The sequence below is a fragment of the Tachypleus tridentatus genome, chromosome 10 (assembly GCF_004210375.1).
Source record: "Tachypleus tridentatus isolate NWPU-2018 chromosome 10, ASM421037v1, whole genome shotgun sequence".
In the NCBI taxonomy this organism is placed as follows: domain Eukaryota; kingdom Metazoa; phylum Arthropoda; class Merostomata; order Xiphosura; family Limulidae; genus Tachypleus; species Tachypleus tridentatus.
In genome coordinates this window covers 105,986,632-106,013,770 of record NC_134834.1, presented here as the reverse complement: position 1 = coordinate 106,013,770, position 27,139 = coordinate 105,986,632, and the positions used below count along the sequence as shown (strand labels likewise).

The window sequence follows — 27,139 nt, the reverse complement described above, 5'->3', positions numbered from 1 at the left end:
TTTATTATATTCATCTTCCAGTCATGCCTACCTAACATTATATAACTTACCTTTATCGGGTGCACATGCACTCATGTTACATATCCAGTAATATAAAACTGACCTTTAGTCTTCCCCATCTTGGCTGTATTTTAGTGGACTAGTATTTTCTAATATACAGTCACATTTCAATTATTATACAATATATATGTATATAGATTATTACTATTAGAGATATAAATTATTAAATCTGTTTTTCTTAAAACATAGGACAATAAATCAAGAAATAAAGGAAACAATTATCTCTTTTCATTTACGACCTTTGAACCTTTGTTTGTTCTTTATTTCAGTCTCACCCAGGGTGAAATTCTGCTGGTATTCAGAGGAACTAAGCATTTACATTTTAGGAATTTCAAATTTGGTCTTCAGAAACAAATAACAACTTTAATTTTATTTGTTGGCAGTTCAGTTTGAATAGTGCATGACAGAGTAATGTAATTTTATAAAGTATCATATAACTCCCAGAAATAGAGAGTTTTTTTTACTGTCATGCCTGATAGATAGAGCAGCTTGCAGCTAAAAATTTATTTAACTGAAGAAAAAACAAACAGAACCATTTATCCTCCATAAGTGATTAGAAAGCTATAATGTTACATTCACCATTAAAATCTCACACACAATAATACAAAGCTGTTTCAAAAGTTGTATATAAAGCTCTACAGTTTCAATGTAATCCTTATTTAGATAAGCCAATTATCACTAAATGCAAACTTCCATCTTGATATTTTTAGTTTTCACCTGCACGTCCTTTCCGTTGTTCTGCACTGGCTCGACTAATACAGAACTCCTGAAGTCTCTGCATGCGATAGGTGGCATCATAACTCATCTCTTTTACTTTCCCAGAATCAACCACAAACCTGACTCCGTCTATAGTGACTGAAGTTTCAGCTATGTTTGTGGATATTATACACTTACGTACACCCTCAGGAGGATAATCAAATACCTAAAAAATAAAAATAAAGGATAATTGCAAGAGAAACTGAATAAAGTTTGCAATTATAAACTGAGGTTAAAAATACTTTGATTTTATGTGGGTTTTTTTAAATATTCATGATGGAAATCTAAAAAAATTATTTTCAGTGAAAGCCAGAATAATTAATTTATTTGCTTTGATTAGTTATTTATAAGTTCTGCAACAAACTACAGATATTATATAACAAATGCTTCTGAACTATCCATCTACAACTTTCATTATAGGAAGCTAATAATTAAACATTTTATAAAGGTAATATTTGAGTTTTTCATCATCTCTACTGAGATGCTAAAAACATACATTAATCTATTTGAAATGCCTACACTAAGTTTATACTCAACTGTATTTTTTCTATAACTACTAACTGTTTATACAAGTTTTCAAAGTGTACAAAGACATATTAATAATATAAAATACTTTTAAGCTGGTAATAACTTTTAATAGATTAAAGTTTTAACCATGAACATACATTGTGTAATTGAGATTAAAGTTATGAAACTCTTTAGATATCGTGTGTACCTTGTAGATTAGCTATATGATCAAGGTATGATCAACTTCTTCCTTTGCTGTAATTATTAGTAAAGTGACTGATGTAATTTAAGTTACTTCATGCAGTTTAATAAAAATAATGGCACAGGAAAGCTTGGCAACCTGCACAGAATGAGAGCTAAAGCTTTTCATCTTGTTGAGAATAACACGTTAAGCTTGACATCCTGTTGAAATTGACAAGTAAAATTGGATAGTCCATAGTGAATGAAAAGTAAAGCCTGGTAGTCTGTTTGAAACGAGAGATAAAGTTTGGTATTCTGATGGGATAAACATTAAGCATGATATCCTGTTCAGAATAACAGATAAAATTTGGTATCCTGTTAAGAATAATAGATAAGGCTTGGTACCTATAGAAGATGACTGTTAAAGTCTAAGGAACAGCTGAAAGTGTCAAAGTAACAGCTGCTTCCTCTGCAAAAAAGGTTTTTACTGCAAATGTAAAGGCCCATATGTAGCATAAAATTTAATTATTTTATCAAGTTAGTTTTTTTTTTTGCATCCAAAAACAGTTCTTTTTATCAAGTTTTCAATATATGGCCAAAAATATTTGAAAATTAATTCATTCATTTAAATTACTTTCTTTACATAGATAACTTTACATCAAGCTTAGATACAAATAATTTCTTACTGTGTATACACATAAGGCTCAGTAATTTTAATTTTATCAAAAAAAAAAGAACCTTCGTTTCCCAAATCTGTTCTGCCAGAAAATTACAGAATTTAATAATGTCATCATATACAAGATATATGCTCTTTACCTTATCTTGTTCAGCCAGAAAATTACAGAATTTAATAATGTCATCATACACAAGATATATGCTCTTTACCTTATCTTGTTCAGCCAGTGATAAAGTACTGTGCAAAGGAAGAATTATCCATTTCTGTGTTTGCTCTGCATAAACATTAGCTGCTTCTACAACAGTTGAGATCTCAGACATTCCACTTAGAAATATTAGAAGATCACCTCTCTCTTCAGACGGGGTACTTGCTGTCAATTAGTTGCATTATCCGAATATAAGGATTAGGGTTCATCCGACCAGTCTGAGTACGACGTTCTTCTGTTGGTATTGGACGATAAACCACTTCAATTGGAAACAAACGACCAGGAACCTAAAATCAAGTAACATAAATCAGTACAAATCAAAATAATGTAGACTAGTGTCAATTCAGAATTTCATAAGGCATACATAATTGTGTGTGTATTAGTGGCATGGGAAATGTGCTGCTTCCACAAGTACAATTAAATAGAAATCAACTTCTGACATGAAACAGCTTCAATTCCAACCAATATATCAAGAAATATCACATGGACAGAGAAAAGTCCTACAAAAGAATTACGTAATTTAAAAATCTAAGTTCATAAAGACTTACAATATGTAACAGTTATGCATTATCCACATTATTTCTTACTCTCTTACTTACTGGAGCAAAAAAAGACAAAACAAAGTAATATTTTTCAAGAATATCAAGGTAAAAAATGGCAAAGTGCCATGGTTGTGTTTCATCTTTCCACCCACACATATGTACGTGTGTGTGTATACTTTACGTTGTTCCTTCACAAAAAACATTAACAATACAGCAGTCTACTTCAAAATAAAGTTAACATTCGTGTGAAGATTTGAATGATTAATGAAATTTCTTTATTAATTAATAATCTGGCTCAATAACTGACAACATTCAACTAAACAAGTGTGTCTAATAAATTTCTATAAAGTAAGTTGGCAAATTAAAACATATATAGTGCTACAAACCCAGTATTAATAACTGAAGTGGACAAAGCACATACAGGCAATTTTGTAGCATTGCACTTGACAACAAATACCTATAATAGCATAATTCCAATAATTTTGATTATTGTAAGAATCAAAAATGGTACTTAACAAAAGCCTTAATTCCAATTACTTTGTTATTTTTGTGACATTAATCAATTCAATCCCATGTGCCCAGTTAAATCTTCTGAACTAAGTATTGTGAAAGAAATATTGACTATAACTTCAAATGTACTACCTGTATGTGTAAGAAACAAGAAAAGCCTTAGTAACATATACAAGTTTCTTGTACAAAGATATCAAATGAATAACAAAAGTATCTATAATCAAGATACATCTACGAAATGACATCAGTCACTATGTAAGTTGATGTTCATGTATAGAATAAAGTTACCCTTCTCCATCATATAATTAGCATATTATATTTGAATAAGCTCTAAAACCTCTGAAATGTATATCCACAATTATTTTTCAGTATTCCTGTATACTGTATCTGACATTTATTCTCTTCTTCCACAAACTATTTCTGAATGAGCAGTGTAAGGTAAAATGAATAGCTGATAACTTTAATATCAAATACATACTACAGTACTGAACTATATCTTGTTAAAGGTCATGCCTTATGCACTTTGACCCCCACCACTATGGTTAATTGTAATTTTGAATGCTGGACATTCAGAATAGCTGAAGACAGGAACATAGGAGCAATAAACTTTGACTGCTTGTTTTATTGTTAAACACATGGATACACAATGAATTATTTATGCTCTATCTACCATAGATTTCAAAATCCATTTTTTTAGCAGTAAAAGTAACTAAAAACATTTTGTAAGTGCAAAGTGATGTAGAGATGCCAGTGCCAAAAGGAATATAAACAATAATACAGTAATGATACAGCTATACATAGACTACCTCTACTTGACATTCATTATTAAAATTTAATGTTTCACAGATGGCAGGAGCTCCACTGGAGCATACCTGTGAGAGACTGTACATCATCCAGGGTACACTTTTCATCCAGTCTGAGAGGAAGGAAGGGAGCAAACAATCCCCTTGTGTTGTGGATATGGGCAGTATAAAAACATGGTCATGTGAGTGTTTGCACACGAGAGGTCAGAAAGCCAATATGTGTAGTATGGTTGGGGCATAAAAAGACCATACAGAGTACTCAACTCTATCATCACCAAGAATGGGTAATACATACATAATGGGTAAACTTTGGTCCAAAATCAGGTGGTGTCTCATACATGGTATGAGAAAGATCCTACCAAGTACAAATATGAAGTTTTATCTTGGTTGATCTTACAGCAACCCAACACCAGACTGCCTGGGAACTAACATGTGGGTGGCAGTTGGATGGGTAATGCTGGCATGTTACGAGTATAATAATTAAGTGGGGTGATCTGAACTACACTGACATGATCAACACTATCTCTCTTTGCACCAACTGGCCCCATCTGTTCATCTCCCAGCTATTGGGTCCTAATCAATGAAGGTTCTCTATTGCCCACCACATCAGCATCTAGAAACTGATAAGTGCTAAGGGTTTTCCTTGCACCACTCAAAGAAAAAACAAGGGAGGAATATGCAGTGGATAAACCAATAGAAAATGTTAGGATTCCTACCAGACACCTTTTGGAAAGAACTTTTACTGAAGACAATGCAACAGGTGATAACATAAACCTATTTTTAAAAGCTAGCAAGTAAACCAAGGAAGCAGGCAGAACAACCCTGGTGCTGGTTTTCTTTATGAAAGTCCATGGAGTAGATATGGTCTGGATAAGACATTAGAAAGATATCAAAATATGCAATGACGTTACCTCAAGTGGTCTTGTAAAACATCCCATCTCAACTGTAAGCATATATATAAAGCCAGGGCAGATGGAATGAGCTCCTTCCATTATCCTGTCTCATTACAGAATTCTAGGAATTAAAGTGTCCCTGGAGAGTACCACTAGTCACCAGGCAAGATCCTGAAAGAAAATGCTATAAACCAAAGAGGAATGTCTAATGATGGTAGGTATATTATAGGATGGCTAACAGAGGCAGGCAGTGACACCCAGGAGACAAGACAGCCAAATGGCAAAGAGAGTGGGCAATGATGTTATGTGAGGAAGTATGCATGCCAGCATGAATCATCTTGTCCAGCAGCAGCAGGTAATGTGAGAAGTACAAGTCTCATGGGGTAGAATGCTGACCATTTACAAGCAACAACCTCTAAAGGGAAGACCAAACAAAGAATGTGGGAGACTGTACCAAAATAAGCAGGAGATTTGTCTCTCAAAAACAAAGGAATCCCATGAAATGAAGATTGGAAGGCTTTAATCCTGAAAGTGAAAGATAAGAGCACGTAGCAAGAAACAGCATAAATGGGGCAGAAATGTCTGTCAGTCATAATAAGCTAGAAGAATACAATACAAAAAAAATAAAAGACACGAGAACAGTGGAGATCAATTTACCAAGCAACTATAAACCAAAGAAGGAGAGATCAGAAATGAGAAAGAATAATAAGAGGTTGATGACAAATGTACAGGATGAGTCACCAGCATAAGAAGGAGGATAATGGTAAGCACAAGCAAGAAGAGAAAAGAATGTCTGAAGTGATGGCAGCAGAGGTTGCACATTGCCAATGGCTAGGATGGGCAAGGGCTCGAATGTGCACAATGACACTGAAATCCCAGTAGGGCATGGGAACAGGGTAATGTGTGTATGGATAAGGAAGGATCTGAAGATGATGGAGAAAAAAGGGGAAGAAACACCTTGCAGTAACAAGTAGCCAAATAGTGAAGATAAGGCAGTCCAATAATTGGCAGGTGTAGAGATGGCTAAATCTTGTAGAACAGCCTGACAGAAGAAAGATTAGGAGAAAAATGGTGACAAATGTCCCACCCTCCCATGTGTAGAAAAATCACACAGAATGATGCCCTGAAAGGGAAAAAAATATCAGATGGTAAAGTCAGGTTTCGTGGGTAGAACATGGCAGTAGAAAGACAAGATCCAGTAGAAGTAATAAAGTGTAGAATGAAAATGGGAGGAAAGGGTTGAGTTCACAGATGGCAGAGAATCAAAGCCAGCCAGAGAGTACCACCACAATCAAATGACTAGGAGAATCCTTAGTCAATACCAGTACCCAAAGTAAAGAAGTGGGTGAGCATTATGGTAAGTAAAATACCAAATGATTAGAATGCAGCAACAGCCAGGAATGAAAGATGAAGAACAGATGATCAGAAAAGAGAAAACATGGAAGTGAGAGGGTTGATTAGGAAATGATGAGAATAACATCCAAAAGGGAACCCCCAGTGAAGAAAGTGGGAGAATATACAAACTGCAGGCAGATCACAGTCTGGTTAAAAGAGGTGGATTGCAACTTGGTACATGGCATGCAAGAGGACTAACCCATTACCAACTGGCCCAATTTAGGAAAAAACCAAGGATCAGAAGGAATGAAACTAACTTAATGATCCAAATACAGTGCTATACCCAACAGTGCACCAAAAGCTCAAGCACATGGATATGAAAAGAGGGCTCACCTTGGGTCCATGCATCAGATGAAAAAAAGATGTTCAGAAATTTTCCTCAATGAGAGGGGGAAGACATAGGTAAAGCACTGTAGGTTGAGACTGGGTGGACAAGAACAGTCCAGTCACCCACACAAATATTAGAATAAAGGATGGAACATGAGAGCAACTGATGTCAAAGAATCCTGTGAGACTGACCAAGCATAGATCAACTGAGGAGGTTCATATGCACATAAGCCAAAGGGATAAGCACTCCCCATGAAGTAATGGTCACCAAACACAAAAACTACATAAGCATAACGCTACTGACAGAAAAGTCCAATGCTCACAGGCAAGTGGGAGAAGGCTGATCCCACCTGAGAATGAGTTTTAAACCACACAATCAGGGAATAAAATATTGATTTGAAGTGAAGAACTGTGAGAAGTGGGGACGAACACACCTTGAAGAGATGTTAGACATATATGGGAATGGAAGGAGAAAAGTAAAAAAGAAGAGAATTGAAATGAGAAGAGTAACAGAAAGTCCATGGGTAAAAAGTATAAAAAACTACTGAGTGGACTGAAAGGTGTAACCACAGGAGCTCAAACTGTGAGAGCCAGGCAACCATAAAACCTGATACTGAAGGAAACTTCACGAACAATCTCAACAGGACTGATACTGGGTTTAAGACTAAGTTTGGAATAAAAAAGACAGGAAACTGAGGACAAAAAAGATGTACAATAGTGGACGGTATAGTTGGGGACAATGTGGAAACAAATTATAAGATCAAAGATTGACAATGGGAGGCCTTAGTCCTTGAGTTAATCAAATCAGGAATAACTCCATGCTTTAGAACAAAGAATGGGACCAGGCAAAGAGTTCAAAGAATGAAAAACAGAAGTCAAACTAGGGACAGCAGAGCATCCCTACCCAACATTCTCCAGTAACTAGAAAGAGAGTAAACAGAAAAGATACAAAGAAAATGGCCACAGTAGAAAAGAGAAGGCAACAAGAATCACCCACAAAATGCTCTGGAGTGCAGTGGAGAGCCTCAAACTTGAGGTGCAGAGATGAGAGATAAAGAAGAGTTATAAAACAGATTATGAAAAATTGATGTCAAAAGTCCCCCTTCCAAAAAAAAAGGACAAAAGAAGTAGCAAACATGAGAATCTCAAAAAGAGATTCAGAATAACTGAAATAAAATAAAAATTAAACAGATGAGAAGGGAGAAGCTTAATGTTGTCCCAAAAACAGAAGTAGTCTAGAAAATGGTAAATGATATGACTTAGAGTTAAGATTTAGTATAGAACAAACAAAAGAATATAACATAGGAGAAAAAGTCAATGCTAGATGCTTGATAAATTGATTGATTGATTCAGCGTTTTATGGCACAAAGCAGCTAGGCTATCTGCACCAAACGTCCGGTAAAAAGGTAAAAACAAATTAAATGTAGTAAAATACAGAAATGGAAATGAAAGTGAAACAAAACATCATTGAAAAACAGAAAAAGCATAAAACCAAAGTTGACACCTAGTTTACAATGTTAAGAGAGAAAGCAGAGGATAAGAAGTTGTAAGGTATTTACTCTAGCAAAATGGTAATGATCATAACCCACCAGGAAGACTAACAGGTAAGTACAAGAACCACCATCAGTCACCAGAAGTTGGCCTTTCCAGTCCTGGTTCTGGGTTATGTGTCATAGCAGCCATTTTCAAAATGTATAATAATAGAAGTTTTAAAAGACATATAGCAAAATTGTAATAATGAGTAGCCAAATGTCCAGTAAAAAGGTAAAAGTAAAGTAAATGTAGTAAAATTTGTAAAAGTAAATGAAGGTAAAAATGAAACAGCAATTAAAAACAGAAAATTGCATAAAACTGATGTTGACATCCAGTCTACAAAGTTGTAAAGGACTTCCTGTAGCAGAATGGTAATGATCATAACTCGCCAGGAAGACTAACAGGCAAGTACCAGAACCACCGTCAGTCACCTGAAGTTGGTCTTTCCAGTCCTGGTTCCAGGTTATGTGTCATTATTATTGTCAGTACCAAAGGGTAAAGTAATAAAAGTTTAAAAGACATGCAGCAAAATTGGAATAACAACTCGCCAGGACGACTAATGGGTAGTTCAAACAGCAGCGTTAGTCAGCTGAAGTTGGCCTTTCCAGTCCTGGTGTCGAGTTATGTAATGTTCTGGCCATTTTCCAATTGCAAATTGAACGAGAGAGATTGAAACTTTGAAAAGGGAACCACGATTAAAAAGGTGTAATGAATAAATATCCAACACTTAAATGAGATTAAAAACATTAATGGCCATTAAAAAACTAAAAATGTTATCAAGGTGGACAGTGTCACCATCACCAATAACACTCTCTAATGTTACAGACATAATGGGACAGAACATGTTTAAAATAGTGCCATCGTTGAGAGTTGTAACGATGGCAAGAAAGTAAAATGTGGCTTATAGTGATTTGAGTGTTAAACAAACTACACACTGGTGCAACAGTTCCAGATAAAACAAAACGATGAGATAAAAAACTGTGACCAATGCATAGTCTAGTTAGAACAAGTTCCTCCTTCTGAACCTTACGGAAGCTAGATGGCCAAAGCCCAATATAGGGTTTTATTTGAAAAAGCTTGTTGTCGTGTTGCTCACTCCAAGTGGACTGCCAGCTGGCATGGAGAAGAGCCTTGAATACAGGACCATAGTCCATGTACAGAATAGGCACAGTGGTGATAGTGCCAGAGCAGATAGATTTAGCTGCCATGTCTGCAAGCTCGTTCCCGCAAATACCAACATGGCCTGGTATCCAGAAAAACTGGATTGAAGTAGATGTTAATGAGAAATGGGCCAGTCAGTTTTGAATATCAGTGAGAACAGGGTGTGAGCCAACGTGTATCGATTCTAGGACCAGTATAGAACTAAGCAAGTCAGTATAAATAGTACAGTTGGAGTACTGCTCAGCTTCAATATGATCCAGGGCAAGAGATATGGCATACAGTTCAGCAGTGAACACAGAAGCTGTAGAGGGGATTCTGCGCACAAGCACCAAACCATAGCAGAGCCCACTGAATTACCCCGATTTGGAACCATCTGTATAAATTGGAACGGAATGATTGTTTGAAAGATATTCATTGAATAAAAGACGGTACTTCCAATCTGGAGTATCTGCCTCTTTCAGATGACTGAAAGAAAGGTCACATTTGGGGGCTATAATAAGCCATGGTGGGATGGGCTGACCTGTGGATTCTGCAATGTTATCCAAGGACAGACCCAATTCATCCAATTGCGCCTGGATGCGAAGGCCAAAAGGAGCAATGGCAGATCGTCTGTTCTGAAAAAGTACTGCCCACCGAGGAAGAAAAACACATTTCCAGGTGGGATGCTTTGGTAAGGAATGAAGTTTCGAAGTATATTGTAAAGATAGTTGCAAACGGCAAAGGTGTAGAGAAGGTTCATGAGATTCAATGTATATATTTTAAACTGGAGAGGTACGGAAAGCCCCAGTGCAGAGTCGAAGTCCTTGGTGTTAAATGGGGTCCAGCATCTTTAAGGCTGAGAGTCTGGCAGAGCCATAGACCATTGATCCATAGTTGAGTTTTGATCGAATAAGAGCACGATATGCCTTTAACATAGAACAGCGATCTGCTCCCCAACTGGCAGTAAAGAGGACATGGAGGATGTTCAGTGCTCTTGTGCATTTGACCCGTAGCTGTTTTAAGTGTGGTATAAAGGTCAGCTTACGGTCAGAGATAAGCCCCAAGAACTTGGTCTCAGGGACCACTGGCAGCGAAACATCACTGATATGAAGTTCAGGATCAGAGTGAATACCCCGTTGGTGGCAAAAATGCATGCAAATGGTTTTAGAAAGAGAAAAATTAAAGCCATTTGCTATAGTTCACTTCAGTACACAATTGAGGGCAGTTTCTAGTTGCCGCTCAATATATCTCATGTTCGACGACTGACATGAGATGTGAAAGTCGTCGACATACAGCCCATTCGCAACAGTGAGAGGGAGTTGTTCAGTGATGGCATTTATCTTTATACTGAAAAGTGTGACACTCAAAACAGCCCTGAGGGACTCCAAGTTCCTGTACAAAAGAACGGGAAAGTGTCGAACCCACAAGAACTTGGAATCTCCTGTCCAGTAAAAATTGTTTAATAAAAATGGGTAAATGGCCACGTAACCCATATGTATGGAGGTCTCGCAAAATGCCAAACTTCCATGTTGTGTCATAAGCCTTCTCAATGTCAAAGAATATTGATACAAGATGTTGGCATTTGAGAAAAGCTTCTCTGATTGATGTTTCAAGTCGAATTAGGTGGTCCGTGGTGGAGTGCTGTCGTCAGAACCCACACTGGGTGGGCGAGAGGAAGTTGTTTGATTTGAGGAACCAAACAAGACGAGCATTAACCAAGGTTAATCCTTTCTAAGGTCTTACAGAGACAGCTCGTCAAAGCAATTGGACAGTACTTTGAAGGAATCTTGGGATCTTTCCCTGGCTTAGAGAAAGGTAAAATAATAGCCTGGCACCAGGCATCAGGAAAAACATTCTCCTGCCAGATCCAGTTGAAAACAATTAGAAGGACATCAAGAGAAGCAGGAGATAGATGGTGCAGCATGTCATAGTATACATCATCAGGTCCAACAGATGTACTGACAGACTGATGAAGGACCATTTTCAGTTCCACCAATGTAAAGAGACAATTATAGTCAAAGAGACAGTCAGTTCGAAAGGAAAGAGGTGAACACTCTGCCCAAGTCTTGATGGCCAAGAAAGTAGAGGAACAAGCAGAAGTGCTAGATACCCGGCAAAAGCTTTCACCTGAAGTATCAGCGATGCTCTGGACATCAACCACCTCCTGACCATCAGAGAGTAAGATTGAGAGGGGGACAGAATTGTAGTGCCCAGTGACCTTTCAAATCCTGTCCCATATGACCTTGAAACTGGTGGTAGAAGATATGCTAGTTGTGAACTGAATCCAAGATTCCTTCTGGCTTTGACATCTTACCTACCTTGCATGTGCACGGGCCCATTGGAAAGCGACGTGGTTAGATAGTGTGGGATATCTACGAAAAATATCCCAGGCCCGTTTTTAAGCCTTCTGTGCTAAGTGGCAAGCAGGATTCCACCACGGACGAGGATATCATGGAAAACGTGTCGAGGTTTTAGGAATACACTGAGCAGCTGCTTGTATAATACAGCCAGTTACCGCTGCCACACAGTCGTCTATTGATGGCTGATTCACGATGGCAGGATCAAGTTCTGTGAGAGCAGTGAAAGTGGACCAATCTGCCTGATCCAGCTTCCACCAGGTCACGCGGGTAAGGTAGCATTGACCACGGCCAGTCTCTCTCAAAAGGATCGAAAAATGATCACTACCAGGTGGATTACTGTCAACCCTCCATAAAAAATGGGAGAATAATGAAGGGGAGCAAACTGAGAGATCAATAGCGATAAAGGACTGACTAGGTGCATGAAAATAAGTGGAAGAACCAGTATTGAAAAGAGAAAGATTGTGATCAGAGAGCATAGGCTCTACAGAGCGACCCTTCCCATCAAATAACAGCACTTCCCCAGAGGGGATGATGTCCATTAAAGTCCCCCAGGTGTAGAAAGGGAGACAACAACTGTTCAACGAGAGCATCAAGGTCTGATTGATCATATGTCTCTCCAGGAGACAGGTAGAGAGAACAAACAGTGATGGTATGACCCAAGGAAACACGGATGGCTACAGCCTCCAAGGGTGTGTTGAGTGACAAAGACAGGGTGGGCACATGCTGATCAACCAATAGCGTCACCCCTCCATGTACTCATCCATCACACAGCCTGTCATTTCTGTACAGAGAAAAATGCCGAATGGTGACTGTATCAGCAGGTTTTAGAAATGTTTCTTGTAAGGAAAGACATACAGGATGGTAGGAAGCAATCAATGTTTTGATATCATCCAGATGAGAACATAAACCTCAACAATTCCATTATATCAAGGTAGCCATTCTTAATGACGGGTAGACGAAGTGGCTGGAGAACCCTTCTGTTTTTGACTACATCTTTTTTTCCTTTCTGTCCTTAGTCGGAGGAGGTCTATCAACCGATTGGGCAGGTCTTTGTTATTGGAAGGGGATTCCAGTGACTGAGGATGCAAACAAATGATTGTTTTGCCTCTTGGGGTGGGAGAAAAAAAGATGTATCAGAAGAAATGCCTGTATTTGAAACTGAAGGATGTGGAACTTGAGGTTTGTTGGAATGTATGGGAGGAACAGAGATGGGTGAGGAAGTTGATTCATCAACCTTTTTTACCATGGAGGTCAAAAGGCTTTTCATTTGTTTTGAAAACGATTCTCTTGGAGGCACAGAGAGATCTGTCTGCGCTCCCACTGTAGTTATGGAACGAAGTGCAGCAGCATATGTCCCGAATGGAATGGCGGGCAGCAATTTCCGAGCATCAGGATAACTAATGTTATGAGTCATTTTCAAACGCTGCACCTCTTTTTCCTCCAACCATTTTGGGCAAGAATGAAAGTAGGAAGGGGGAGAACCATTGCAGTTGACGCAATGTGGGTCCATGTCACATGCATAGGCATCGTGGTCCTTGCCACCACAACGAGCACATGTCAGGGAACCACGACATGATGTCTTTGAGTGGCCAAACCTCTGACATTGGAAGCATAGCCATACCCTGCAAATTAGATAACCTGCCTTGATGGTGGCAGGTGCACATGATGATGTAAATGTCAAAATGAGGGTATTTGTTGGCAGTGTAACTCCATCTTTGCGAGTGGAGATGCGCGCGCCTCACTGCAGAAACTCCTTGAGTGGAGAGACCAGCGATAATCTCTGACACGGAAACGTTCTTCAAATCCCTCTCAACAATAACTCCTCGTGATGAATTCAAGGTAGCATTGAGGAGTAACCTCAATAGGTATGTCCCGAATTGCCGTTGAATTCATGAGGAGTTCACTGCGTTGGGTTGTGGATGTTTCAACTAATATGTCTCCAGATCAAAGCTTCTTTACTGACTTTGGAGAGCCAGCAAGACCCTCTAGTCCCTTCTGAATAAACAAGAGGGACATTTGCCCTAAAGGTTTTTCTGAAAGAGAGTGTAATATAAGAAAATGAGATACGTGTGTTACAGATGCTGAAGATTGCTGCTCAGAGTCTTCAAGACGTGGTCGTTTACCTATTGACTGTTTTTTCACTATTTTATTTAAATTTTTTGAAGGAGGATCTATAGGAAAAAAGAAAAATTTCGGTACCCACTGACTCCACCCACCATGGAGCCCTACAAGGGGACACACTACAATGTCATGCAAGGACAATGCAGCAACGCCAGGGTTTTGTGAGCACTATACCCAAACACCAGCATCAGGCACAATGTCCACAACACTGGTACTTGGTTGACTCTAGCCCAAGTGGACCAGCCGATTAACCCGCGAGGGGGGTCACCCAAAGGCTGCCCGTCTACAGGACTTCAAGGTCAAAGTGGTGTGTTAGGGTTGGACCCCTCAACCACCAGAATCGTCTCCTCCCCTTCATGGGTCGCCACGCACAGCAAGCACGTGGGTGGATGTTTAGATCCCAGAGAAGGTAACCAGACAGAACAGAACCTTCCGTGGGAGGTCCCTTCAGCACGTACAGGAATCCACACCGAGGGGCTTGATAAATAAAGACTGAAGAATGCAAGAAAGTTTAAGGCTCTTCTCGACAGGGAAAGATATTTCTAAAATATTAACAGATGAAGGAATGTGGCTGAAGTACCTGACAGCCTAAGGGAACTCACTCTCGCATCCACAATGTACATCACATCATCCCCAGGGCATGTACCTCATAAGCTATCATTACAAAACCTATGTGGGTAAATCGGTCACTCATACTTGCAGAAAGCACACGAAGTTGTGTTCATAGTTTGAAGAAAAAAAGAAAGAAATAAAGTTCCCTCAACATCACAAGTATCACTGACAAAGAAAATATGCCTGATGAGTTTAGTGCTAAGGAATAGAATGAAGGTGACAAGGGCAAAAACATAGAGGGAGTCAGTGGAAAGGGAAGTTGGGTCACCCTCCTATTGGTGGAAGGCTTTTGCTGCATAATAACAACATTATGCATAGCACAAATTAATAGAAATCTCATAAATTAAAAGTCAGATACTTCTGTCAATTTTTATTTCTTCTCCAGTTTTCTTGTTGGAAATCTTCTTGATGTTATGGATACAATGCTCTAAAAATTCATTTTCTCTGTCATTATGAGTTACTTCTTTTTACAGCTAGTGGGACAGAGGGTTCTTGCTTTTTACAGTCCCTATACATGCATATAAAAATCCCGAATAAAGTAAACTCAGATCAATAGGGTGTGACCAAGTTATGTAACGTCTATTTTAATTTCCACACAAGAAATATTTCTTAAAGGACATACTAAACTTGGCTGTGTGTTCAAGGAGAAAAAAGGGTAACTTTCCAATTTTTTATAGTCACTACAGATGTATTTTAACAACATAATGAGGTGCCAGAGAGTTACTGTTTGCTATAAAGGATTGTTATTATATTATATTCAATATATAAATATTTTATCAAGGTAGACACTACCAAATTCCAAAAGAATCAAAGAGCAAGAAAAGAAACACTGAAAATCTACAAAACACATTAATTTCATACATACAGTATTCTTAATAACAGTACATAATAAAATATTGCATACACCTACCTGTATCACTGGACAGTTACCAAAATATTCAGTGTAAAGTTGGATATTGATTGTTGCTGACATCAGTATAACCTTTAAGTTGGGACGTTGAATCATCAGACACTTCACTACTCCCAGAAGGAAGTCACAAGATAAGTGCCGCTCGTGTACTTCATCTAAAATAATAACATCATAGGATGATAACAAAGGATCTGAGGCAACTTGTCGGAGGAGCAACCCTTCAGTTAAAAACAGAATTCTAGTGTGTTGTGTCTTGCTTTTTTCAAACCGAATTTGATAAGCAACCTCAGAGCCATATTCATTAAGTGTTTCATAAGCAACTCGTTTGCAGAGAGAAATACAGGCAATCCTTCGTGGTTGTGTGCAAACTATCTTTTGGAAACCAGCAGCTAATAGGTACTGAGGAACTTGAGTAGACTTTCCACAACCAGTATCTCCTGCCACAACTATAATCTGATGAGATTTTACACCATCAACAATATCTTGAGCATATTTGGAAATTGGTAAGTTGGCTTGTGCTTCTCTGAGTTTTCTCAGCTTTAAAAATTTCTGTTTTGCAGGAAATTAATATAAAGAAGGAGTATTTGTTGGAATTCAATTACATCAGTTTCTGTTAACATGTCTGTTTCATCCTCTTCCTTAAAAATATGTCCTCGACACATCAGCTCTCTTACATCATCTGTTTTCAAACTAAAATTTATCTTGTGGTGCTTACTGTGGAAGTTTGGAACCCCAATTGAACTCTCACCTGATTGTTTAGAAACTAAATAATGACAAAGGTATAAATATTAGATTTTTAATGAAAAATTAGAACACTTAATTGTTATACCATAATTTATCATTTTTTCTATAAATGGCAAAAGAAATATTTAATCTATTAAAATAAGTTTAAATAATACTAAGTACATTTATGAGTAATTTGTTCATACTTCAAAACAATGTTTAAAATTTTAAGCATCAAGCTAGTAACTGTCAAATCAAATTAATGGTGATAACAAAATAAAGATAATTCTAAATATTTAAGTTACACTATCAAATTAAAACAGAAACGTTTTCACCAATATAAATAACAGTAACAGTAAACTGTGAAAAAGCAGTTGTTTTTCAAACTTTTCAAAAAACAACAGATTTCCAGTAAGTATATCAACTCAGTTAACTTTTTACTGAAACTAAAAGAATGTCAATATAAAGTTTCAAGATTCTAATATTTATCAATACACAGAAACATCAAAAACCACATTATATCTGCTTCTCTTTTCTTTGATGTTTGTGGAGCGATCTATTCAGACACAATAATTCAATCTGAGAATTCAGTCTGTTTATGACAAGTCCCTCCAGAAAATGCATGCAGATTTCTTTTTAATGGTTGAGAAGGTGGCACTTAAAACAATTTTTAAAAATAATTCACCTGTTGAACTGCTTTAATGACAGCACCCATTTTAATGCATCTTGATGGTATACAAAGTATCTGCATGTCAATATTATCTTTAATAATATTTTCCAAACATCACATGAAAATTGAAGATGCTCAAATATAATTGATTTCGGTACACACAATCAGGTACATATAATCAGAGATTTCTTATGTCTTATAAATTACACACAATCAGTGTTTTTAGAATATGAGAAAAATCTATAAGTATTTTTTTTCCTGAGCCTTAAATTCATTCACTCTAATATCCATTCAAATATATTAATTTTTTATGAAGTATTTTTATCAATAGTATTTATTGATACTTTCAGAACTTAAGGTATTTTACATTGTAGCTAATAAGCTTCATTCATGAACAAGTCAAATATAGAAGATGTTAACACAAGAAAAACATGCCAAAAAAGGGAATAATAATGAAACAAAAATAAGAATTTCATAACAATGAATATCCTAAAAAGAAGTTGAATGATATGCAATAGAGAAATCATCAGATTAGATCTGACAAGATGACCAGGAAAACATGAGGTAAAATATGCTGTTAATCACACAAGCACTCTTCCTAGGTATTAAGTCCTGTTAATTAAAACTCATTCACTAGTAATACATACAGAAGTTTCTAATTTACCTTAACCATGTACAAAGGTAAATTTTAACTTTGATACCACATTTTTCAATTCATAGACAACAGAAATACAAATGTAAATTGCTTAAAAACATTCACATATCAAAATTACCTTTTGCACTAATTTTCTTTAATAAAATATAATGAAGTCTAGGATCACCTATTTGAGGTCAAACTCACCCACTAAAACTGAACTACTTTTTTGCAGTTTTACCCTTTATTTGCATAGCTTGATATTTTCGAAGAAAAATCCAAAAATCATCATATGTCGTGGAGCCTCTAGTATCAAAATAATACAAATAAATATATTATAGATTTTAATTACTTAAAATAAGTTAAACATACAACTAGCCTTCAAAATAACACTGACATTCTAACAACCACAATACAATAGACAAAGTTCTCAATGAAACAATTAGATAACTAGGTACATATCTTTTTTCATTTCTATTAATAAATCATATTGTGTATCTTTAACAAATGAAGATGTCAAAATGATTCAAACTCAAACCCAGGACCCTCTGTTTATATGAATGATTTGTGACTAGAATTTTACATTATATACCACGTGAAAACATAAGCAGTGTTGAATTCAGGTGATGTACAAGGGGGATTCTCCTTAGCCAATCTCCTCCCTGGAGTACAGTATTTTCAATTTTGTCAAATTTTAATATTAATTCATCCTCCCTTCCCAGTGAAAATGTCTGGATTCAACACTGAAACACAAGGCTTTAGTTGCAGTTTGAAAACTTTAACCCTGGAGATTAATTCTCTTAGAATGGACTCAGTCCAAAGGACCAAACTCATAACCTTTTTTGTGCTTGCTATAGGTTTCAAGCTATAACTTTTAATACAGGAAGTATATCTTCACAAAAATTTACAGATTATCAGCAAACATTACAAGGTTATAATATACAAAATATCAGATTTTTTAGTAAGTTCTAAATAATTATTTGTCTCTGCATTATTTTATTTTTTAATATTGACTATCCAACATGCAAAGTAATCTTAACTTTAAGATTAAATTACTGTTATGTACCAGACAATTAAAAATTTCACATGCAAAATCATTATAACATCATAATAATCTCCAGTTACCAAACTTATAAAAAAAAAATTATATTTGATCTTTTATTTTCATTACTGTATGTATTTGACAAACCTTGTACACAACTTAAAAAATTAAGAAATAGATACAAGGTACACTTTTTAATCCCAGAATGACTACAAATTGTAACAATATACCACAAATGTTTAGTCTAAATACTTTTAAATCTCATAGCATTATAGAACTGCATATATTTATTTTATTGGTCTTTCAGCTGTCAAACTAACTTTACTAAACTAGTACAATAGTATGAAACCAACCTTTGACGGTGACCTGTCTTTGACTTGTTCTGGTGAACCAATATTTTGTAAAATATTTACAAGCACTTAAATTTCAGTTATTTTTCTTAAAATATAGAAACAGTTAATAAAGAAATATAGAAAACAATGATTCTTTCTACTTAAAAACTTTAGACTCATATGCCCACTTACCCTAATTTGCTAACCCTTGTCAAATTTCACACATACAGGATACAAAAAAATATCTTTTTCAGGTTTTAGATATGCATCTTGAAATAACCAAATATTACAAGTTGCTCCATTAACATTGCAGAATTCTACTGTAATTTATCAGGCTTACCAACTAAACCATACTTGACTAAAAAAAAAAATAGGTTTTCAGACAACATTTTCACTGACAACTTCCTTTGACAATTAAAAAAAAAAACAATTGTCCCACCTTCTAAAGACTGAGAAATCACCATGGTGACTTTTTGAGCTTTTGAATGATTATTTACATTATAGACAGAAGTACGTGTATGCAAGCATTTCCAAAAAATGGTAAGAAAAGGGCAAGGCCTCTGTTTGATTCACTCAAGGTAGCAATATCTCAACAAATAAAAATAATAGGATGTCCTCATTTTATATTCTATCTTGTCAATATCACATTGAGTTTCTAGTTCGTGAGAAACTACAGACTTTGTATTTGGACATCACAAACATACAATTTGAACCAAAGCTGCATTTAAAATACTGTGTGACACACAAAAATTTATATTTAGGAATTTTGATTTAAAATAAGAAATTAACAAATGTATATTACTAAAATTTGAATTATAATCTAAAATGTGATACTAAAGTAATTAGCACACATTCATAAAATAACAGATCCATAAAATTTTGAATTTAAGTCTTAAAAACATGATGACATGCTCTATGACCACTGACCACAGCCAGAGGGTTAAAATAAAAGGAACTTTGAAGGCTGATTATATGTAATAAATATCTCTGATTTAATCTAATATCAACTAGTTTTTAACACAATCTAACATTAACATCAAGAATACATACCACAAAATTTGTTCTGAGTCATTAACATACAAGATGTTATCACATATATCAAACTTGTTTTGAGAAAAACAAATGATTTTTATATACCTTTTGATGGTGTCTTTATCCCCAAAAAACATTTTATTTAATACAGCACGATGCTTCTCAAAATCTACTGGCTCATTCTGCTCTAAATATTTACTGCTGGTGTGGCCATCTCTATGGATTTTCTTTTTTCTCATCTCCAAATCTTCACTGTGATTTTCTGAACTTCTCTTCCTACATTCACCAGCCTCCATATTACTAGTTCTTGAAGAATTAGCTTCTTCTTTAGCCTTGTTTTTATCTTGAATACACCTTCCAGAACCTTCCATATCCTGTGTTTCTGTCTTATAAAGACTTGAGCCATGTTTAGATTTGCTTCTAACTTTTGTTTCTGTATCACTTAATATGACTTTATGACTAGAATGTTTCTTCTTTTTGTGTCTTGTTTTACCCATTTTATGATCTAGAAAATAAACACAAAATAGGCTAATTCTATGACACATATTTTAGCATACATTCTTAGATCTGACACTCCTAAAAGACTATATACAAGCTAAAATAAATGTTGAACATTTAAAACACAAACCCACACAAATTTATGTTTTATGAACATTCACACTATTAAGGCATTTTAATACAAGAGACAGTTGAAACAACTAATTTAAAACATTATGAATCCTGCTACCACTAACAGAAATCCCAGAAACTATTGGTGAGTTCACAGCAGTGTAGAATATCGTGGTTCAAAAATAATTTCCTGAGAAGTATCAAAGAGGTAACCCTTAATAACAGCAGACTGAATCAATAAGTAGTGGAAGTATTCTGTAGTTGCTAACTTAAACAGCTATATAAGTATCAGAGAGGTAACCCTTAATAACAGCAGACTGAATCAATAAGTAATGGAAGTATTCTGTAGTTGCTAACTTAAACAGCTATATAAGTATCAGACAGGTAACCCTTAATAACAGCAGATTCAATCAATAAGTAATGGAAGTATTCTGTAGTTGCTAACTTAAACAGCTATATAAGTATCAGACAGGTAACCCTTAATAACAGCAGATTCAATCAATAAGTAATGGAAGTATTCTGTAGTTGCTAACTTAAACAGCTATATAAGTATCAGACAGGTAACCCTTAATAACAGCAGTATTCTGTTGAAATAAGGCTTGACACTATCAAACTCTACACAATAAACTGTTTTATTGTAAAAATTTGATAAGAGCACTAACAGATCATATTGTTAGAAATACTGTTGATACTAAAAAGAAAAACCCTAAACTTTAATGACTGGTTTATAATGTTAAACAAATGATGGCTAAAAAATTAGCAGGCTGGTTTATATACTGTTGAATCAAGCAAGATAAATGCAATATACTAATCGGTACTTGTTACGAAGCACTGTCAAGACTAGTAGAGATTATAGGATCTATTGATAGGCGTATTCCAAATTGGGCATATCTAAACTGCTCTACATTTCAAAAACTTTAATATTCATCTTAATACAAGTACAGAGCTGAATGTGTTTCCCACGAGGCTCATTTCACTTTATTTTTTAAATATACAAGTTTTATATACCAAATGTAATAACTGAAACTGCGTCCAAAAATGTTAGATATTCAACCTAAATTATAATTTTTAATGAATATTTTTAACCTATAAATTATATCACTTATCATCATGAAACAAACTTTGATGGATTTTCTATTTTAAACTCTAACAGTTGAATTATTGTACTTTAGGAATAAACTTATTTCTTAATCTATTTCAGAAGCAACATCTACACTTAATAGTTTGAACCGTGGCATAAATTCACCCCAAAACACATCTTATTCTAGGATACTATATTTCCATCATATAAATTTTGTGGCACATACAGAGACATTATTAAAATACAAATTATTGTTATATTAGCTATTAGTTTTCATGAGATCCTCAACTGCTCCTCTTGTCCATAAGGTTTATGCTTGGAATTCCAATGTACACCAAAATATCTTTGAAACCAGAATACTGGCAGTCTACCTTCATTTATTTAACACCATTAAAATCTAAAATGCATGTCCAGTATGACAATCAATAATTAACAGTTAGGACCCTGTGACACTTCAAGATTCAGTTCAATCTTGAACAGTGACTGACAACGAAGTTTGTTAGCTGCAGCTCTCATTCAATATTTTCTAATCTACATCACTTCTGGTAAACTTTAGCCTTTAATTCAGTCTATACTGGAACCTATTTTCTTGTAAAAACACTTTTGTTAACACTTTTATACCATCCTTCTTCCAGATGTTTAACTACATTATATCTTTTGTTCTAAGAAAGATCTACTTACATATTTATTATTAATTCTGTGTAGAAGCACTGCACATAAATAAACTATATTCTATTTGAGTTAAAATTTAATTCAGCCTATATACCCTATAATGCACATGGCCGATTAAATTTGAACATTTATGGATGATTTGATTTTTAAAAGATTTGTAATTTGCAGAGTCTTATTAGCTGTAGAACATCAACATTGGCTTGGATTAGCTCAGCAGAATAAAGAGACTTGTAGATTCTAGAAAACTGTTAACATACACATCATACAAAGACAAATTTCATATGGACTACACAAATATCAATTCTGTGCTGAATAATGAACATAACAATTTACAATATTACTCCATTTTATGGATTATTATAACAAACCAATTACTCCATTATTAAGAACTTGTACCCGAGATTTACAAACTATACTTTACTAGTACTGTGGACAGATGTCTGACTTTCACTAGTCATTTGTTCTGTTAGTTTACTGTTTATATGTTGCATATTAGCATAAATAATGTCACATGTTTACAATAATTTACATAACTCTTAGGAAAGAAATAACAATAATGAACATATTATGCATTGTACAAGTTTACACTCAATGTATGTTAATCATCACATATTAAGTTGTGACATCACAATTTTACTAATACGAGTGACCTTAGTAAGTAAATTATTCTATAATGTGCTCAATGTAGCTTAACTCATGTACTGTATGCAAAAATGATAATATATGATGTGTTGTGTATACATCTCATTATTTGCCAACTAGTACCTGCATCTAAAAGAAGAAATGATACAAGATTGGTTTCTCATACAAGCCAAGTTCAACGTCTAAAACCTGCTTCATGTTTAAGTTGTAAATATGAATTGTGATGACCTTTCATATGTTTTCTTCTGTTTTATAAGAGGATAAAAGAATATTCCCAAATCTAAGCCACTCTATGGAAAACATTGGGAATGGTCCAACCCATGTGTACATTAATCCCTTGGTGGTAAAAATAAGGACTGGTAGATTGAAAATAGATAAATTATCAAAACCAGATGAGATTTGTTTTCCTAGTGTTTAAAAAACAGCCACAGATTTAATATACAAGCTTCTTTCTTCCAATTTTGTTTGACCAACAAATAACAATGGTCAAGTACTACTATTATTACCCTTACTTATAAATGGGGAAATAAGACTTGCACTTGAAATTAAGAAACCAGCTTGTCTTACTTCTGTGGTGCAAAAAATTCTTAAAGGTCTCAAAAACTAAAGAAGCCTTACAGTGAAATATGATAGCATAAAAGTAAGTCAACACAGTGAAGTAATTCTTGATAAAGAGAAGCCTTCTTGAATAATAAAATGTATCTCAGAACTGCTTGTATGAGTATTAACACTTTTACTGATAAGCAGAGAACAAGGAAGGTCGAAACGTCATTCTCTACTTATCAATAAAAGTCTTAATACCCATAACAGCAGTTCTAAGATACATTTTAAGTCAGCATGGATTCATGAAAACAAAGTTTTGAATTACTAACCTGCTATTTTAGAATTAAAACTTCTTTAAGGATGTTGCTTGTTATCTGGACAATGAAACATACGTGGACTTGATGTACTTAAGTTTTACAAAATTTAGGATAAGGTGACACACAAAAGATTAGGTTAGAAAATCACATCAGTAGGGATTACAGAGAGACTAGTTAACTGGATTATAGCATGGATGGAAGGGAGAAAGCAATCCATTAAAAGTGGATCCTAAGGAGTATTGCAATTCCTCAGAGGTCAATGTTTCAGTCTATTTTATTTTCATTAATAAATAATTAACATTAGTAAGTTAGAGCAGATCTCAGTGAAGTGTGCAAGATTATTAAGGAAACTGAGTGTTGATGAATAATCATTTTTCATACTTAATAACAGGAATGTTAAAACTAGGAAATACAAATTATGTTAGGATAGGAGTCATCTTCAGTTAAGAATTTTTTTTATTTTGTAATGGGGTAGTTTTCCTTCCGAATGAGTTGGCTACATATAAGATGGATGAAGTTAATTTAATAGAAGGCTTGAAAAAATATTTAATTATTTCTCTCGACTTGTAGTCAGTATCTATAAATACACTTAAGAACTTAATACTAGTTCGGTGTCTTCAGAGATTTTTTAGTGTTTTGTTTTTCTAACGTTTAGTTTAGTGAATGGCACAACCTAGATAAACCACTGGATCTTTAGATTTCATGTTATGTTGATAACATTTAAATTTTAATGTACAATAAGGTCAAGAGTCTCTTGGTCATTTGAGGCTATTCAATCCAAAAACAAAATCTCAGATCCATTCACGACACTGAAACTGAACTCTGATTCTAATAGGAATGCTAACATAATTTCTAGGTATATTTAAAGGCAGTGGTTACAACTTAACGAAGAGTTACTATCTCTTTACACAAATCATTAACTAGGCTTTGCCTGAAATTGTATACAATTTGATCTCTTTAACTACGGAAATGAGAGGATATTGACTTATTCAAAAGAATTCAGAGGAGAATTATTAGGACGATTCTGGAAACGTGGATAAACGTACATTTAAACTGTATGGTTACATGTAACGAAAGAGCTTTCGGTACCAACTTCTAAAATTGTAACATAATATAAGTATATTCACCTGATGCAAGCTTTTACAAATAAATATTCATAAGCTCTTCTAACTGCATTTTTGTTCTGAAAAAAGTGCGGTACATACCATTAACTTTTACATAAAGTCAAAACATTCAACACATTTAAACATTAACTATCTACAGTTCTCTCCTCCAGTGCCCTCTAGTAGTTTACTAAATACAAACCAAATTTGTCTTCATTTTCTTCCAGATTTTAGCGTATGTTAAACTTCTTGGTACGATCACGCCACGAAACAACAGTCCATCACGTAACTCTTAAAAATATGAAAACATCTAAAGATTAAAGAGAAAGTGAAGGAGATGCACGAGGAAGGACAAAAGAAATTCCAAAGCTTTCCCCAAATGTTATGGAATAAACATCAAAACTCTTTAATAAGACAAAAAACATAGGTTTTCTCGGCATCACTAATAAGATTTTACGAAGAGAAAAAGGGCTGGGTGTGACCAGGTGGTCAGGGCACTCGACTCACAATCTGAGAGTCATGGATTTGAATCCTCGTCACACCAAACATGCTCGCCCTTTAAGCCTTGGGTACGATACAATATGACGGTCAATCCCACTATTTGTTGGTAAAAGAAGAGTAACCCAAGAGTTGACGGTGGATGGTGATGACCGGCTGTCTTCTCTCTAGTTTTACACTGCTAAATTATGGACGGCTGGCGCTAGATATCCCTCGATTAGCTTTGTCTGAAACATTAGAACAAACGAACAGAAAATTAAAAGTACGAGTTAAGGCCCTGAGGTGAAATATTGAAAAATCAAAGAGGGATATATCTTACGAAATGTGGTGTGAAAGACTACGGAGGAAGGGTACTATGCATAATAAAACAAAACATAAAAGAGGGAGTAGTAGTGACATTTCAGGACTTGAAGAAGTTAGATTCAGGAAGGAAAATAAGCCCGCAGTCCGAACTTTTTCTTTATTTCGTTTGTGTTTCTGAACTCGATAATTAAGAGAGTAAAAGAAACTTGTTACTCTTAAGACCTTTATAATGAACTAAACTCAACTTGAACTTCTTTAAATTGTATTTCATGAATATAATATTCACCATGTACTATCATATATAAATATAAAATGAATGTGAAACTCTGTCAAAAATATACTTTACAAGAAAAGTTTTTGCTGGTGATGCAGTTAAGTATTTTTAATAATGCAGTATTCATGTATTACATTGGGATTATCAATATATTAACATTCTGTGACTTATCCTATTGCCCATAAGTAATGTCCCCGTGGCCGATACAAACTGTAAAGGGGACGCATTTGTGGTGCAATTCCGGATTTTATTTTTCACATGCGATTTGTTTATATTAATTCAAATAAGTGTGTATGTATGTATTTGTTTTCTTCTTTTTTTGTCAAAGTAAAATTGGGTTAATAAAAGTGATTTATATGTTAAATTACTATTGCTATTACCCCATGTACGCCCTCAGTGTTACAGCAATATGTCTGCAAATGTACAACGCTAGAAATCGGTTTTCGATACTGGTTGTGGGCAAAGCACGGATAGCTCATTGTATAGCTTTGTGCTTAATTACAAACAAACAAACAAACATACAAAATAAACTTTATAAAAATATCGGGAGCGTTAATTAGGGGAATGTGGTAATAAAATAGTAGAAAGGGTGGTTTGCTTTGTTTAAAGCGCAAAGCTAAAGAATGTTTTTTTTTATGATGTGCCCACCACAGCTATCGAACTCTAAACTCCGATTTTTCACGTTATAAGCCCTCAAGCATATTGCTGAGAAGAAGTATGATAGCGTATGTAATGCTGTTAATAACGCATCTTTTCCTATCTTACAGATAAATGTAGAGACTGTTTGTTTTTGAATTTAAAGCAAAGCTACAAGAGGGCTATCTGTGCTAGTCGTCCCTAATTTATCAGTGTAAGACTACAGGGAAGGCAGCTAGTCATCACCACCTACCGCCAACTCTTGGACTACTCTTTTACCAACGAATAGTGGGATTGACCGTCAATTATAACCCCCACACGGCTGAAAGAGCGAACATGTTTGGTGCGACGGGGATTCGAACCCACGACTCTCGGATTACGACTCGAACTCTTAACCCACCTGGCGATGCCGGGCCACAAGATTAATTAATTATGAAACGCTGATAATCTATAGCGATATGACTATTTCTTTGTAAAATAATATCGAGTAAAATAAGC

General features: G+C 35.2%; 2 protein-coding genes and 1 pseudogene across 5 annotated transcripts; all 3 read right to left on the bottom strand.

Annotated features, from left to right (window-relative positions):
• Positions 1-626: 626 nt before the first annotated feature.
• On the bottom strand, positions 627-2,536 carry LOC143230035 (putative ATP-dependent RNA helicase DHX34). The gene is made up of 2 exons (XM_076462984.1): positions 2,389-2,536; positions 627-982 (listed from the first exon to the last, which is right to left on the bottom strand). The coding sequence occupies exons 1-2, from the start codon at positions 2,497-2,499 to the stop codon at positions 767-769; spliced, it is 327 nt and encodes a 108-aa protein (XP_076319099.1). The 5' UTR covers positions 2,500-2,536; the 3' UTR covers positions 627-766.
• Positions 2,534-16,192, bottom strand: LOC143228432 (putative ATP-dependent RNA helicase DHX34 pseudogene; annotated as a pseudogene).
• On the bottom strand, positions 16,146-25,148 carry LOC143230033 (uncharacterized). 4 transcript variants are annotated; one of them, XM_076462982.1, is made up of 4 exons: positions 25,133-25,148; positions 20,069-20,468; positions 17,765-17,863; positions 16,146-16,293 (listed from the first exon to the last, which is right to left on the bottom strand). In XM_076462982.1, exons 2-3 carry the CDS (start codon positions 20,458-20,460, stop codon positions 17,779-17,781), a joined length of 477 nt encoding a protein of 158 aa, XP_076319097.1. In that variant the 5' UTR covers positions 20,461-20,468; positions 25,133-25,148; the 3' UTR covers positions 16,146-16,293; positions 17,765-17,778. The 4 variants fall into 4 exon arrangements, with proteins under 4 accessions (XP_076319097.1, XP_076319096.1, XP_076319098.1 ...); XM_076462981.1 differs by lacking the exon at positions 25,133-25,148 and adding an exon at positions 25,033-25,102; XM_076462983.1 differs by lacking the exons at positions 17,765-17,863; positions 25,133-25,148 and adding an exon at positions 24,955-25,110 and having other exon boundaries at positions 16,272-16,293.
• Between the last annotated feature and the right edge of the window lie 1,991 nt (positions 25,149-27,139).

Excerpts from the sequence above, each read along its gene's own strand:
- LOC143230035 (XM_076462984.1), bottom strand. The coding sequence starts at position 2,499 with ATGTCTGAGATCTCAACTGTTGTAGAAGCAGCTAATGTTTATGCAGAG. Across the intron at positions 983-2,388 it reads CACTGGCTGAACAAGATAAG|GTATTTGATTATCCTCCTGA; the intron begins GTAAAGAGCATA and ends TTTATTTTTTAG.
- LOC143230033 (XM_076462982.1), bottom strand. The coding sequence starts at position 20,460 with ATGGGTAAAACAAGACACAAAAAGAAGAAACATTCTAGTCATAAAGTC. Across the intron at positions 17,864-20,068 it reads GATAAAGACACCATCAAAAG|AGGCTCCACGACATATGATG; the intron begins GTATATAAAAAT and ends TTTTGATACTAG.